The sequence below is a fragment of the Hetaerina americana genome, unplaced genomic scaffold (assembly GCF_022747635.1).
Source record: "Hetaerina americana unplaced genomic scaffold, ioHetAmer1.1.p SCAF_4, whole genome shotgun sequence".
NCBI classification, from domain to species: domain Eukaryota; kingdom Metazoa; phylum Arthropoda; class Insecta; order Odonata; family Calopterygidae; genus Hetaerina; species Hetaerina americana.
The window spans coordinates 59,852,731-59,868,736 of record NW_027286985.1 but is presented as its reverse complement, the minus strand read 5'-3'; the positions used below and the strand labels follow the sequence as shown (position 1 = coordinate 59,868,736).

The following is a 16,006-nucleotide window of genomic DNA, read 5'->3' as shown; positions in this document are numbered from 1 at the left end:
ATTTTATTTAAAAATTAACCTTTATAAAATTTCAACAATTGCTAGGAACTACTTCATAGAACAAAGAATCAACAGGCAAAAAGTCAATATGACGTCAACTTTTATTTTTTTGTCTCTTTTCTCTCATGCATTTTCCAAATCAAAATTAATACACAGGATGGAAATCCATGTGAATTCATTGGACCATGTCATTCATTCCATGTGCCTCATTAAAATTTCCAAGTTGGGAATCCTTCCAAAAAGATATAATACTTTGATAATAACTTTCTGGCTCCAGGATTTAAGTTTGTCATACCTAGAAAATGAAAAAAGTACATGCAGTAAATGGACCCACAGCTAAGATACAAGAATTGTAAGGTACACAATAGATTTCAATTAAATAAGAATTAAAAATTGATTTGCATTTTCATGCATAGTATCATAGTAGAAGAGTAGACTAAATAATAATGGTTAACCAATCATTTTTCAATATATTAACAATTTAAGTCTATTTTCTAAGGACATATATATATATATATATATATATATATATATATATATATATGTTTCTGTATATATGAGTATATATATATATATATATATATAGGACATATAAAGTATGTACATATTTTTTTTATAAGTAGGAAAGGAGCTTAATGTGCAGTCTTATTGAGAGGTACATGGAAACCCCTTGAGCCTGTCATTATTTTTAGCAATTGCATTCTTGATCATTTTCGCGAAAATAATTTTATGATCCACAATTTAGTTTCTTCATTGGAAAGATGATTAAGATTTTCACCATGTACTCACTCTTGAGAATAGGCTACGTAACAGAAATGATCATGTAGAGCTTACTCAAGCATCCTCGTAAAATAACATTCCAATCACAATGTATTTCAACATGAAATTTTTAGAGAGTTAAATACCAGTCAATGTACCCGGGTGAGTAAATATTCCTCTTACTAATGAGAGCTGAAATATGACGATGGTAGAAACAAACAATACAGGGTCATTCCCTGTCAGTTCATGCCTGACATTGGGATGTTCATTAAAGAGATCTTGCATTTCTTTATGCATAATTTGTGCAAATTTTCAGTATTGCCTTTACATGCAATGTATAAATGGAGAATTTTCATTAATGACTTATCAGACCATAGTTACAGCCATTGCAAGTTGAAACCTATTCAGTTAACCTATGCCTGCTTCTGATGATGACACTTTTTTCACAAAGGTGTATGTTTACAATAAGGATTGAGAAAAAGTGACATTTAGTTATGTCTAGACTTGGATGATAAACTCAGCAAAAATGTTTTTCATGATATATTCAGCACTAGCAATGTGCATTATCATGGTGCAGTATTTAAGGCCATGGCATGGAAGGATGAAGGACTAAGTAATGGTATTATATAGCAATGCAAAATATCCTGCATTTGACCATGATTCACTAATTCAGTTTTAGCTTTATATACCTGTTGTGGCAACATAACTTCCTTTCTTTTGCTTTTGATAGCATTTGGCCTTTGAAAAAAGGTAATTATGTTGCCGCACCCAGTATGAAGTTTAGTTTTTGCATTCCTACATTCTCGGTCGCCATTCATATTTATCCCCAAAATGTGGAGTGTTTAATTCTGTTGGCCTGGTCAATAGACTGTCCAAAGAGGCTCTCCACCATTAATGCATGGAGTATGCAATGTACATGAATTGTCCCAAAAGTAGTAGGACTGAGAATATATAGACAGAAGATATCTGATGGGGCAATGTCCAAAAAAATTGAATCCTCTCTCACATGGTCAAGAAACTCTTGGCAGATCCACGTGAGTTTCCTTTTGTTCATCAAAGAGCATCAACTGCAACCTATATCGCACTAATCTTTCTCATGCCCATGCTTTTGCTCCCAAGTCAATAAACATCACTTTTAGGGATACCAAGTTCATCAGAAACCATGTGAGCATTTACTCTGCGATCCCTGTCCAACAGTCTTCACTCTTGCAAGATTTTCATCACTTTAAGAGGTCGAAGTTCAACATTTTCAAAATCTTCTCAACCTTTCCGAAACAACATGTACCACTCAAGAATACCCGATTTACCCATGGTATTATCACCATAAGCTGCCTTGAGCATGTCATGAATCTCTTTCCCAGTTTTGTCATTGATGCAAAATTTGATGGCATAGCAAGGTTCCATTAACCAGTTCATGATTGAGCGTAAAGAGGTAACATTATAGAGGTTTCGCAAACTAACGATCCTCATTCCGTGAAAGCTGGTAGCCACTGGCCTCCAGCCTTCTCTGAGACTTCCCGCCCTCACACTCAGCCGGAGAAACTGCCACTCTATATCCAGGAAAAAATAAGTCATACTACTTTTGGGACAGGCCTTGCATATGTATTCTTACCATACTTTTTCCTCAAAAGGAGGTAAAATGGATCATAAATAGTCTGTCTTTATAAATATAATACTAGAAAGTCACTATGTTCTTCCCTCATAAAATTACTTCCATTTCTCCTGAAAATGGCTTTAAATTTTGAATTACTAGATTACAAAATTAAGACATTGTATGAAGAATGACTGGGATTTGGATGTCAAGGTAAAAAAGGTGGGAACATGTAATTTTATTTTGAAGTGATTAATTTGGCTCTCACAATCACGAAGTCCTGCTTACATGTAAACAAATAAATTTCACATTAAGAGATGGAAACTAAATCTTGTCATACTGACCATAATCTGCATTCAAAATAAGTCCTTTGATGGATGCTTTTAACAAATTTGATCAATCCCCCACCGTCTCTAACTGCAAAGACTCCTTGTGTGGCACTTCGTGCCATGATTGTGTACCGATCCACCAGATCACCATGCTCTCGGGTGATAGCACGAATTGTGTTTATGTTCCTGCAAACAAAATTAGTGCCCAAATTTATTAAAACAGACATAACAGAATGACATTTCATTGCCTAAATTCGGGAAGCGGGAAATAATTACCTCATTTTTTTAAATGTCATAGTTGACAACCAATAAATTTGATAAGCTCTTCTAATTATTTTGATATCTTTTGTTAAATTTTGCATTTGATAAATCTTTAGCCTTTTAAGGTTGATAGCAATGAAAATGTTTACATCCTACCACAGTATCCTGTCTCTGCAAATCTACCACTAAATGCAGAAAATCCCATTGACTTTACCAACAATATCTCCATTACCATAGGTTTTTCCATTTTGATATAGAATAAAAATCCTGTTGAATATGGAAAACATCCTACCCGCGTGGAGGATACAAGCATTACATAACACACATCTTGACCCTGTCCCAGCTTTCCTAATTCAGAATCATTTCCTCATCCATCAGCCCTCCAGTGAACACAGAAAATGAAAAGGGAGTGAACGGAAAGTTTTATTTTCCAAGAATATAGGTATCTAAGTGTGCACATGAAGCAATAAGACAGCTTGACAAGTGATGGAGAAATTTTGAAACAAAATATATCCCTAATTATGCAATTAACTGCTGGAACAAGTATTCTTCATAGGATGAAACAGTACACCAGCAACATAAATGAGGGAAATAAATCTATTTCTAATTACTTAAAAGACACATTTACCACTGTTTTTCATGCAAACATTTCAAACCCCTGTCCATTCTCAAATTTCCATGTCTTTGCAAGTAGCATAATGTATGGCATGCTGTTCATATTGTTATTGATTATTACTCACACAAATTTACACCAAATGTAAGATAAAAGTTATTAAAAAAATTAAGAGGGAGACAGAGAAAGATTAGGAATTCATGGAAGTACTTAAGGGGAAAATATTACACCAGTAGATTTATGATTAGAAAGGGAATGTGCTTTGGAATGTGGATGTCTTGGGTTAAGTATTAACACTTGGAAGTGCTAAATTAAATTCCTATAGGAAATAATATAAACAACAGAGTTTGAATAAATATTGTTCCCTCAGAATTAGAGTTGAGGAATCAAAGGAAAATAAGGGAGCATTAGATGTGGCACTTGTAGTAACAAGAACATTATTTGGAAAGAATGTACTATAAGGTAAGGTTTTACTTGCTTGTTTCATAAATGTTGAGATCTCTAATAGATGAATCCTGATAAGAGTGCCTTAGGAAAAATTTGGCTAGGTGATAGGCTGATGTGTAATGTAGGAGCACCTGCTATCACTAATACCTAATATGCCAAAGAAATAATTTTGGAACATTGGAGACAGGAGAAAGAAAAGCAGCTATATAATTAGATTGTTGACTTTTCATATGTTATAGCTCATAGTTGACCATGCAATTGCAGTCATTTTGGAATGCATTTCAGATTAAATGCTTGAATTTCTGATGGAATTAACTCTCAAGAAGTAAGGAAGCAAAGTTAAACATTAAAGTGGGAGGGTATAAACTGGACCAGGTTCGACTGTATTATGTTTTTGGTAAATATGCTTGAGGGCAACAGATATAATTAGGCTTGTATGGAAAAGGATAACTGTGATAAGAAAATAAGTTATTGGTAGAAATTTGAATGAGGCAAAAGAGCAGATAAGAAGGCAATGGGATGTCAAACGTTCTTCTTAGGATTAGGTTGAATAAGCAAAGGTAGAAGAGGAAGAGAAGGATCATTTTGGAGAGAATAAAGAAAGATATAAGTAACTGAATACAGAAATAATGCAGGACCAACACTGTTAGGAAATGACCTTGGAAAAAGAAGGTATACATGTAACATTCAGACATGGATTAAAAATGATGAAATCATCCTTACAAACTCTCCTGCTCTCTGTCATTTAAGCATAGTTTTCAAACAAAACATTTTGCAATGTGCAAATGAGAAATAAATACACAATGAATTCTGACCCAAAGAATCTCAAAAGATTTACCACTGACCCCCTGACTTGTGTGATGCAGTGTCAACCACCACAGCATTTTCTCTTGCATAATGTATTTCTTTTTACATCGGAGTCAATGAGTTCAAAAAACTAATGTGATTCATGTCCAGCAACAATCAGCAAGTAAGAATAATAAAACTAGGTGAGAGTTGATTTTTGAACAGATAAGAGCATGAAAATTTTCTTTGTTATCTTAAAAATGCCTGAATGCGAATATCATGATTAAATAGTATTCACAATTGGTAATATTACAGAACCATACATAGAATGTTTTACTTGCCAAATGGTCAATTTTTAAAATTCTTTCGAAACTATTATGTATGCCTAACAATAACAAAGAGTTATTAAATTATTTCTCTTCACGGATATTAAAACTTCAATTATAAAGGTTAAGTCCTATATGATTAACCACTCTAAGGATATGTAAGATAGCTAACTTTTCACTTCAAGTACCAACTTCCTTGCATGAGGTCCCATGATGATATTTCACAAGACCCTTGCTGCTTAAGAGAAAATAATGGATGGAAATTTCAGCAGTGTTTTCTCATGACTAGGATGTGAACATCAAGACAATAAAAATAAACGAGACGTGACATTTGCTAATGTTTAAATGATTGTACTTTTAAATGCTTATAATTTTATTTCATTTAAAATGTTAGCAAAGTCCACTGAAAAGCCATGATAATAATAAAAAATAACAGTTTTAGCTGAGCAATTTTATAGATATTACTATTTATGCATAGTTTTTCACATCCATATCATTATGATTTCATAAACTTGTATGTTACATCTTTCTATATATTCAATGAAAAAACGAGGAGTTTTTCCTGAAAATTATCAACATGAACTTTTTTCCTCCTAAAAGGAAAACCTGAAAAAAAAACAATATCAACTCTGAATCACTAAAAAGAGATATTTTCCTACAGCCCAAAGATGGTGTCCCAGGATCTAAAAATTGATGTGGAACTCACAGTTCCTGATTTCACAAGGCACCTCATTTCGAATGGATTTATAAAGAACTTGATAGGAAAAGTAACTTTTATCAGGCATGTTATGTATTTATTTGATCCTTGAATTAGGTATAACATTAAACGTTTTATCATCACCTTTTTCAGATGTAATAATCAGGCATTTTAAAAGGTTTTGTGACTATTTTTCTTAGATACATAATGCAAGTACACATAGATTATAAAAATTTTAAGTTTTCTAGATTCTACATATTTTAGGTTTTGGCAAGGATTTACGAATGCGAATGTAACTTGTTTTAGAACATTTTTTTATCAAGGTTTATACTGGTTTCAGAAAATAGTTAAGTAGTATACTCTTCAATCACATATCTACACAGTTCATTTTCCTTAGTTGAGCCAAAATCAAATGATTTGGTGAATCCTGGATTTGACATTGGGATTGCAAATTGCAATGCTAAAACAATATGCTTATTCACAGATAGAATTAAAGACCAAGAATAATGTTTTAATGCAGTCTATGCACTGTAAATCAATTAGAAGTAAATACCCCATATATAATGAAACCCTAAAATTATTCACATATTTGGAGCACAATATGTAACTCTCATCAGCTACCATGCTTTTCAAATGGCCTTTTTCACATATAAGTTAATTTACATGGCCAAATTCTACGTGCTATCCAATTGAAATAAGTCAAGCCTAGTGAGATTAAAAATCCAAAAATAGTCTTGATTATGCTCTTGTTCCCAGTAGCTCATCATTTTAACTCCACCTACCTGATGACTTGTAACTCCCTTACATCTTCCTGTGATATCTCTTTAATCAAAACTGCACAATTAATATATTCATTATGATTTTATAAATCAATAATATATTTAAATAATTTTTAGGCAAAATAAAAAAAATCTAACCATCTTTGAGAGGTTAGAAGTTATTTAATGATAGAGTAAACATAAGAATGAAAATTTCCAATGGACTCCCATTCTTTTTCTATAACTCCTCAAACTTTCATAGTAGTTTTAGGGGATGCAACCAACAGCTGAGGTCATTTTCGCCATAGGGAATGGATGGAACAGGACAAAAGGTGGAGAGAACTCAGGATTAGCCTACTCTCAGTGAAAGAAGCCAAGAGGTCCGCAGCTTAACATCCCATCTAACAGATGGCGTACTCCCAGTGCTCTCCACAAAGCATCTCAAGTAGGGATCCAGATACCACTGCAAAAATCTGCTGTCTCCAGGATTTGAACCCAGGTGGGAAGCCACTATGAAGCCACTATGCTAGCCACTGCACCATCTTGAGCCCCTCTAACTTTCATTATTTTCAACAAAATCCAATATAAAAAAGCACACAAGAGATGGGACATAAAATTCAGCAGCCATGAGACCTAATGATCACAATCAAACAAGGTACCCCCAACAATGAACCAGCTTTCCCATACAGTCTAATGCAGTAGGGTTCCAAAAGACAAAATTTTCCAAATGAAAATCTAAGAAAGATGAGTCCATAATTAATACAGAGATAGATATAATAGTAGACTACATAACTACACTCATTCAAAGTACTTTGCCTCAACATACCGAATGACCAGAAGCATATTTTTGGGCATGGTACGCAGAATACACATAATCTTATCAAATCGCTGAAGGGCCATGTCCTGCATATACTGGAGGTCCTGCCCGGTGAGTTTAGTGGTTAGTAGGAGATTGTGTTGGACAATTGGTCTCTGCATTAGGATTTCACCAAAGAGGAGCTCGTCTGCAAGAAGGAGCAAACATGTTAAGTCCCAATTAAACATCCACACCACTAAGCACACATGGAGTACAAATGCAAACATGCAACCCTGTTTGACATATTTGAGAACACATGGATAGCAAGTAGGAATTGACTGCCACCAGCAGGATAACATTAACATTCTGTTGGGAGTACACTTAAAAAGTTTTCGCTCAGGAAAATAATAATTTCTATTGCAGAATTGTAGGCCAACAATTAGGAGATACATTCATAAGGCTTGCACAATGGCCGTTCCAGGATTTAACATTACACTTTTAGGATATGTCGTACGTATTATATGTGATATGTTGAACATGTTACATGTATAACACATCACATAGTGGAGTCCATTATGCCCAAACTTCTAAGGATAAGCTATCTATAATGGTAAGATAATTTTACAATTTGATGACAAATGCAATAAAATTAAGACGGAGGGGTGCAAATGCATATACAACTGTCAGTGTATGGGATATCATAAAATAGATCGCGAAAGGCAGCAGAGGGAGTAAGTAACACAAATGTTGTTTATTAACCTATAATGTCCAAGGACTGCACCACACATTCCAAAGAGAAATAATTATGATCAAATTCCTCTAATAATACTGTTCATTCCCCCAACAACATTCTTTCTTAACACTAACTGACCTTAAATTACAGAGACCAAAAAGTGAAAGCACATCAAAATAAGAACTTATCACTAATATTTGTCTCAAGCAAGGATATTAAATGCACTAATCAACTTAAATATAAACATTTTAATAAAACTGCAAATTAATGTAATACCTCTCCAATTAGAAGATTCATCAGTTATGGAACCTTGAATGCAATCACTTTAACTCTAAATAATCTGTTGAATTAATTACTCCATGTCTACCTTTAATGATCATCTTCCAAATATGCTTGGGTTTTAGATAGTTTGAGTTCAAGTGAAATTATACCCCTCAGCCTAATATATCAACCAATTTCATGGCATTAAGTACAAAAAAGGGAAAAAATTACTAAAAGTTTCATTAGTACCAATTCAATCTTGAAATCATTACCAAAGAGTCTAAGGATATTTGGTCACGGGGTCAGCTTTACCTATCTATCCAGAATGGATCATGGATATATGTAGGTAAGGGCACGCATTTTTACATTGAATATAAGAAATGCTTGGAAACTCTTGTTTTCCAATCTCTTTTGGGAAAAATGTGTTGTGTGTAGCATAAGACCCCACATTAATACTGACCCATTTACTCTCCCTTAGTTTCTCTATGGAAATTTCTAGTAACTTTTAATTTTAAGTGAAGTACTATGTAATGGAGATGCACATATTGAGATTTCACTTCACAAACATTTTATGACAAGCCTAAATTGTAAGTTTCCTACAAGCATATGGTATGTATATTTGACCATAACTTTGACATAAGTATTTATTGTACTGCCTAATGTATTGTAGCCTGCAGTTAATATTCCAAAGAGCTACATCTCTTTTCTTGCAACCTGCAGCATATTTTATAATCATACAAGTCAAGTGTAAAATGTCTCTTCACAAGGACTGAAATGGATTAATGAATTTTCCTTTCACAGATTTAATTACACAATAAAGATAACAACATACAAGGGATACATAAAAAGTATCCGTAACAATTTCTTCTTTACATGCATTGGATTCAGACTGTTGGTTAAGTGTGCGCATGATTGCAGATCGTATTGGGGTTGATGACAGTTTACATTATTATCACTGAAAATTTGGCATTGTGTGAAAGATTTGTGCTAAACTTGTCCCGAAGGTCTTGACGGATGAACCAGAGTAGAGTGTCTGCTTGCTAAGACCCCATGCAACTGCATCGCAGCGATTCCCTAACCCCCTTACAGTCCTGACTTTGACACCAGCAGAGTATTTCATATTCCCAAAAGTGAAATTCTACCTCAAAGGACATAATCATGGGACCCCTAAATGCCATCAAAGAAGCTGGCACGTGTATTCTTAAGGACCTTCCTGGATTCGCCTACCAGGGAGCCTTCGAGTCATTAAAAAGATGCTAGCCAAAATGTGTCGATGCGCAAGGGATGTACTTTGTAGAATTTTTAGGCATTGTTGCATTACCTGAAATAAATATATATTCCAAAACATTTCCCGATACTTTTTACACAAACCATGTTTACTACTTTATTGTCATGATAATTAATATTTATTTACCAGAGTCACTTCTATATGAAAATTTCACCCAAGATCAGAGTAAAAAAACTCAAAACTCACGTTTTAAACAAGCACACTAAATGCTTATGTGAACTCAATTTTGACTATACTTGCATCTGACAAATTATAACCATAAAAACAGTAATCAACCCGAAGGTCGGTTTAGTAGGTGATGGTAGAGATCACCCAGTACTAAGCCCTATACGGCGTGTGAGAATTCACACATCAGGGTAGGGGGGCCAGTTCCTTTCCCTGTTCCGGTTATGGTTTCCCAGGAAGATCTGGTACCCGAAAAATCACATAGCTTGGGTGGAGCTGCAGGTGCCCAGAGTGCCTTACCCGGGAATCGAACCCGGGACCCTCCGATCAGTAGTCCAACGCTCTACCCACTGGACTACCGCGACCCACACTGACAAATTATATATTCTTAAATTAAGCCCAAAAATAAATGTAAGCAATCAAAGAGTAAATAGGGCCATATCATATTTACATAAACTGGCCTCTTTCTACTTGAATTCCCTGGGGTACTATTTTGTAGTGAAATGAATTTGACCAAGCCCAGGGAACAAAACTATATGAAACAAAATTTCCATCAAATGTATGTAATTTCTAACAACACATTCATAATAAAACAGCAAAGGTCTTCTGGTACTATCAAGTCATATTAAATCACATTTACACAACTATAAAATTAAATGTTCTTTAAACCCAATGGTTCCCCTATTGATATATGCTTGATGAATGTACATATTCCTTTTAAGAATGAATTTTAAAAGAAAATTCTTCTGCTCTAGAATATATAGCCAAAAATGAAAAAGTCAACCCATTTTGATTCTCAAGAAAATAAATTGTTATCTCTTCTTAAATAGATGACTGTGTACAATTACATTGTGTTTGTCTATTAATAGATGTTTTTTTTAATATTATGAGAATAATTCACTTCCAATTAAAAGTTATCTTACAATATAAATAATTATTAAATAATTATAGAATTTGTGGAGTCAAACAAAATCTTCTCACTCCTAACCATAGACAGGGCCAGGCCAAGTCTCGACTCCTGAATCCTTTTAAAGCCATGCCACATGTGCCTGCTTTCATACTCTGGTTTGGATGCTGTACACATTCCCATTGGTGAGCCTTTCACCTCACCTCAGCATTTACTCCATCACCACAAAGGACAGAACTAACTCAACTGAGTGGCCTGGGTACATCTACTTCAGTTTCAACATCAAATCTTGATATATGTGCCGTTTTTCCATCTCTTTCTCATCCATGTTCTTAAATCAATCATAAATCTGGTATGCACAACATAAGCAACATAGCATTGCACTTGGTCACCAGCAGCTGTTACATGATGGGTAGATGAATAGTTTCACCAAGTCTTAAAATGATTTTCTTACCAAATAAGGAGCATAGAAGTTGATTTGATGTCATAATGGTGTTACACATTGTAGTTTATGACACACAAGAGAGTAATCATGTCAACCAGCAAATAGATCTAGGATAGAATTCTGATTAGGCATAGCAACTGGAGCCGGACAACAGGAGACCCAAAGGCATTGGTGCATTTTGAATCACTCGCATCCACTCTTAACATGAGACAGCACTACACACATTTTGACATCTATCATAAAATGAGAGAATGAATTTCCATTTTGGATTTCAGTCCTGCAGGGCATGTAAGACAAAAGTCAGCTACTTTGACAGCTCATTTATTTCCATGCTTGGCCACAACCATTACCATCAGTGTATTTCACCTGGTTTTGTTCACCTGATTTTTCACCTGGTTTTCTTCACTTAAGGACATTTTCCTTCAATAATAAGATGAATATTGTGATTTTGGCATTTCATCATGGATGGAGATTCAAGTCCCAACTAAGTCCACCCAATACAATACAATACCCTTTGCTGTAAGAATGACCCTAAACTGGTAGTCTCACACTCTCCCAAAAGGTGCAATACATCCTGTGCTGTTGAACCATCAACATGCTTTGCTTAAAGCCATTCTGTTGCAGAAACACACCAAGCACATTAGCCCTCAAGTACTCCACACATGGAAACTAAAAATTAATCATGTGAAACATTTGCAAAGGATTCAATGTTCTAGGCTAATCATGTCCCTGTCACATAGCCATCAAAACCTTTTAACATTACCTCACGCTTAAAATCACACCAGTTAGCCATGAATTTTACTGTATTTAAGAATCTTTTTGACTTTTCAACAATACATATCCATTACTTATTGTTGATCAGTTATGAAGAATCTCTAATGGAACAGGCTTTTGGTGCTAAGGGCCAGTTAATCTTTAAACTAAGTCCCAGGGTATAGTCACTCTTGGGAGAGAAGCAGATCGGAACACTTAAATTCCCATGCAAGATCGACTTCACAGAACTTCACATGACAATTAGTGTTATTCAAGAAAGATACTAAATATTCCATGATACTAAGATAAAATTAAGGTTCTGTGAAGTTAGAGGTGTATTTGATTCAACTAGATTATGTAGGTTGGTGTCAAATGTGCCAACTCTTAAGGATCTACTACTTGGTGGTTAAAACAAAAGTGTCACAACATTTCAACTAGTTCAATAATTCCAAAATCCTACCTAAACACCAGCAACAACTTGCTGGGAATTTTCTTGAAAATCTCTAGCAACCGATCATGGATAGCCATTAGCTCATGCTGTATCTTATCCTTTTCCTCTCTTGGTAGTTGATTGTATCTATTTAACTGTGGACCTTTCTGATTAAAGAACAGACTAAAAATGTCATTCTCTTGGGTATTTTGGCATGGTATGTACCGCTGAGCAACTGCTGTACAGAACAGGTGGAAGTCATCTGGAAGTGAAACAAAGTTTCACCACCTGATTGACAACATATTAATGAACTAAATTTTGTTCTTTCACAAATGCAATCAATATTTCTGTTTATAGTCATTTTATGAGCATAGACTTACCTTCCACCCCTAATTCAGATGAGAATTTCTTCATTCCACTGTAATTTCTCAACACAATCGATTTCCAGAGGTTGCATAGAGATTTTCGAATACCAGATGGGAGCACCTCATAGAGCCCATGATCCAGCAACACTAACTCGGCTGCCTCAGTTGTTTTGTTTCTTCTGATGAGAACTAACAGAGATAAGAATTACACAATCTATTAATCAAATAATACTAAAAAGTGTTCGACAGCTCAACCATGAAAACACTGGCATGTTAGGCTTCTGTGCTCATATCAACCAAATGTTTGTCTTTCTACAAATTATTTTCTTCAAGCATCTTTCGCCCAATTTATATTAGGCATTAGACAGTTAGGTTTTTAGCTCAGCCTTATGAATAACAGAAAATCATGCAACCCTGATAATTAATTCTGAGACAAAACCATCTTGCTCATATTCATTGGGACTTGGATGTAAATTTAATAAGTTACTACAGTCAAACCTAATACTTTCAAAATACAAGGAGTCAAAAAATTGGCCATTGAATTATCCATCTACATAATAAACAAGTAAAGAAATAAACATTATGTTCCATATGTTCTCTTGAGTCAATTAAGAAGTATCATATTTTCACAGATGCTCTCAACGTTGCTACAGTTACTTCTTTTAGTTTTCCCTGTTCATTAAAGTACATACTCCTTTCCACCTGAACCTTAATTTAATTTCTCTCAGTAGAGACCTGCTTAACAGGCAAAACACCTGGCGTAAGGGTTTTTCTGGGACAATACCCTTCCTTTAGTGTGTTTGTGCATGGTTGTTAGTTTCTTCTTGGAAGCCTTGAGAGTATGATTGTGATTCAAGTCATGAGTCACTGTGTTACACAAAACCAAGTGGGAGAAGTTGTGTGATTTTGATTATATGTTCACCCACTCTCTTTCCTTCTTTCATAATACTGTTCCTCAACAAAAATTATAGCCTAGGTGGAGGTAGTGAACCTAAGGCACACATGCCCACAGCGGCATGCAGAGCTGAGTGTATTCCATGGGCCATTCCATTGTAATCAATCGATGGGCTGGCATGCAAGTCAAGAGTATAGTCTCACTGCGTACATAAATGTTGGCCCTAAATTGCCAAAAGGCTTGCCAACCCTGACCCAGGGCATTCATCCCAACCATTGATTTCACAGCCACTGTTACATTCTGACAGCTGGTATGATATATCATTCACTGTTTAGCTACAAAACCGGTGAGGGTAAAAAAGAAACTTTACACTTCCACAATAAAGATTTAACATTTCACAACCATATTTATTGTGGAAGTGTAAAGTTTCTGACCATGAAGGAATTCCACAAAGTTAAACCTGAAACTGTTATGTTCACAAAACTGGCATCGACACAGAGCACAGTTAATTATTTCCATGGGTGTAAAATGTGACTTTCAACACCATCTTGAAGCAAACATGAAAACTACAGTTTCTATTGTTTCAGGCCACCAACCATTTAACATTATTGAGAAAGGTGAGAGTTTCTCCTGAAACATGAGTAAAATGAGCTTGTTCTACTAAGAATGTGTTAATAAAGAATCAGGGAGTTTAATATTCAGCGATGAAAATATTTTCTAAGTTTTACAAGAAAATATTCCGATTTTCTAGGGTGGGTGACATATTATTAAAAAATGATCCAACTCCACAAGAATGCCAAAAATGACAATGGAAAGTCCAGTCACATGAAAAATTTCTTAATACATACTGTCCAATACAGAAAGCCCAAAGAAAGCATTTCCAAGCAACTTGAGGACAGAGTAACAAAGTTCTACATTCCTTCTAAGTAACAAAGCAAACCAAACATCCTGCCATTGAAAGTAAAATGAGAATAAAAAGATGAAAACACAACAGTCCCGGCATCATATATTTTTTTGCCACTATGATGATTTTCAGTGAACTATGAGGGATACTCAATAAGTTTCAGTGGATTTTAAAATCAACACCTTTTGATACAATATTATGAAAGCTATGCCACACATTTGTACTGCCCTTCTTCTATCTCTCCAGATAAACATTATTTCACCATAAATTAATGTGCAAATTTTGTAGCCACAAGTCAGAATGAATCAATGGGAGTGTCCATTGTTTTCCATTCATTTTTAGTGAGAATTGCAATCTTTCATTTGCTGTGATCATGGAAAAGAGGGAAGTCTTAGACTGTTATGTGCTAAAAGTGAGAACCAGGAGTGTCTGAAAGTTGAAAGATATTGCAAACTGTTTAAGTATATGGCTACTTTGTAATGCCAGAGCAAGTAATGAAAAGAAGGTTTCAGCTCTTTGTGACAATTGAATCAGTTTGAATGGTATCAAGCAGGCTGCCCATCTACTCCAACAGAAATGTGGAACAAATGAATAAAAAGATCCAGGAAAAAAGGTATGTCAAAGTGTATTTTGAGAGTAAGAACCGAACATTCCCATAGGGCTTTCCTATTGCATTAAGCATAATGCTCTGGCCTACTAGTCAATTCTGTCATGCTAACCACCTCCTCAACTCACTCAGGAGCAATGCAACTGCACTCGTAGAATAGACATCAGCCAGGAACATCTAATTCATTTATCCAAATTGTTGACGTGGGAACTGGAAGTTTAGCATTTCTCTAGCAATAAAATGGTTCAATATAATGAGCTTCCAGTTACTGCATTAAATTTCCTCCACATGCTGGGCACACATCTCTCCACACAAGAATTTTCAAAGTTGGTGCACCAATATACGGCAAATGTCTGAATGCGACAGTGAATAATGAACAGATAGATGAAGGATGGCACTGTTTATTCATGTACCTCTCATTTATATCATGATCAAATGCTTTTGATTTTCTTAGCCACCAAAACTTACTTGATTTACCACCCCTCATAATTATGCAGCTAAACATGACATATGGATTATTCCCTCTATTCCTACAATGAGTCAAGAAGTGATTTATTTCACAAAACCCACCAGATTTCCCAAGTTTTCCACATTTCCCCATTTTCAGGTTAGCAGACACCCTGCAAGTGGCTATACATCATAGCAGTTGCTTTTTGATAAGATGCAATGCCCACAATTTACATTCACTTCACAGGAGGAGGTCGGTTGAAGGAGTAGATTCAAGTCCGACATTCTCACTGCCAAGGAGGTGATGGCATATTCAAGAAAGGGTATCAGGTCAACATCATAATCGATAATGGCTAATCTTTATTATTTCTTAACTAAAGGTCCTATATAAGCAAAGATGTAATTCCCAGATCCCAGTGACCAATGTATCTTTGTTTTCGAAA

The 16,006-nt window shown here is 35.1% G+C and overlaps 1 protein-coding gene across 3 annotated transcripts in view; it reads right to left on the bottom strand.

The window, feature by feature from the left end:
* Positions 1-38: 38 nt before the first annotated feature.
* The window catches only part of Adck5 (aarF domain containing kinase 5), a 33,289-nt gene continuing 17,321 nt past the window's right edge, over positions 39-16,006 (bottom strand). The window contains exons 7-10 of one of the 3 annotated variants that reach the window (XM_071590558.1): positions 12,726-12,899; positions 12,376-12,607; positions 2,695-2,865; positions 39-295 (exon numbers count right to left, since the gene is read on the bottom strand). In XM_071590558.1, the coding sequence (XP_071446659.1) occupies positions 193-295; positions 2,695-2,865; positions 12,376-12,607; positions 12,726-12,899 (680 nt within the window). In that variant the 3' untranslated portion in view covers positions 39-192. Of the gene's footprint in view, positions 296-2,694; positions 2,866-7,393; positions 7,572-12,375; positions 12,608-12,725; positions 12,900-16,006 lie in introns of those variants that run through there. The other 2 variants (XM_071590559.1, XM_071590560.1) reach the window with 2 other exon arrangements.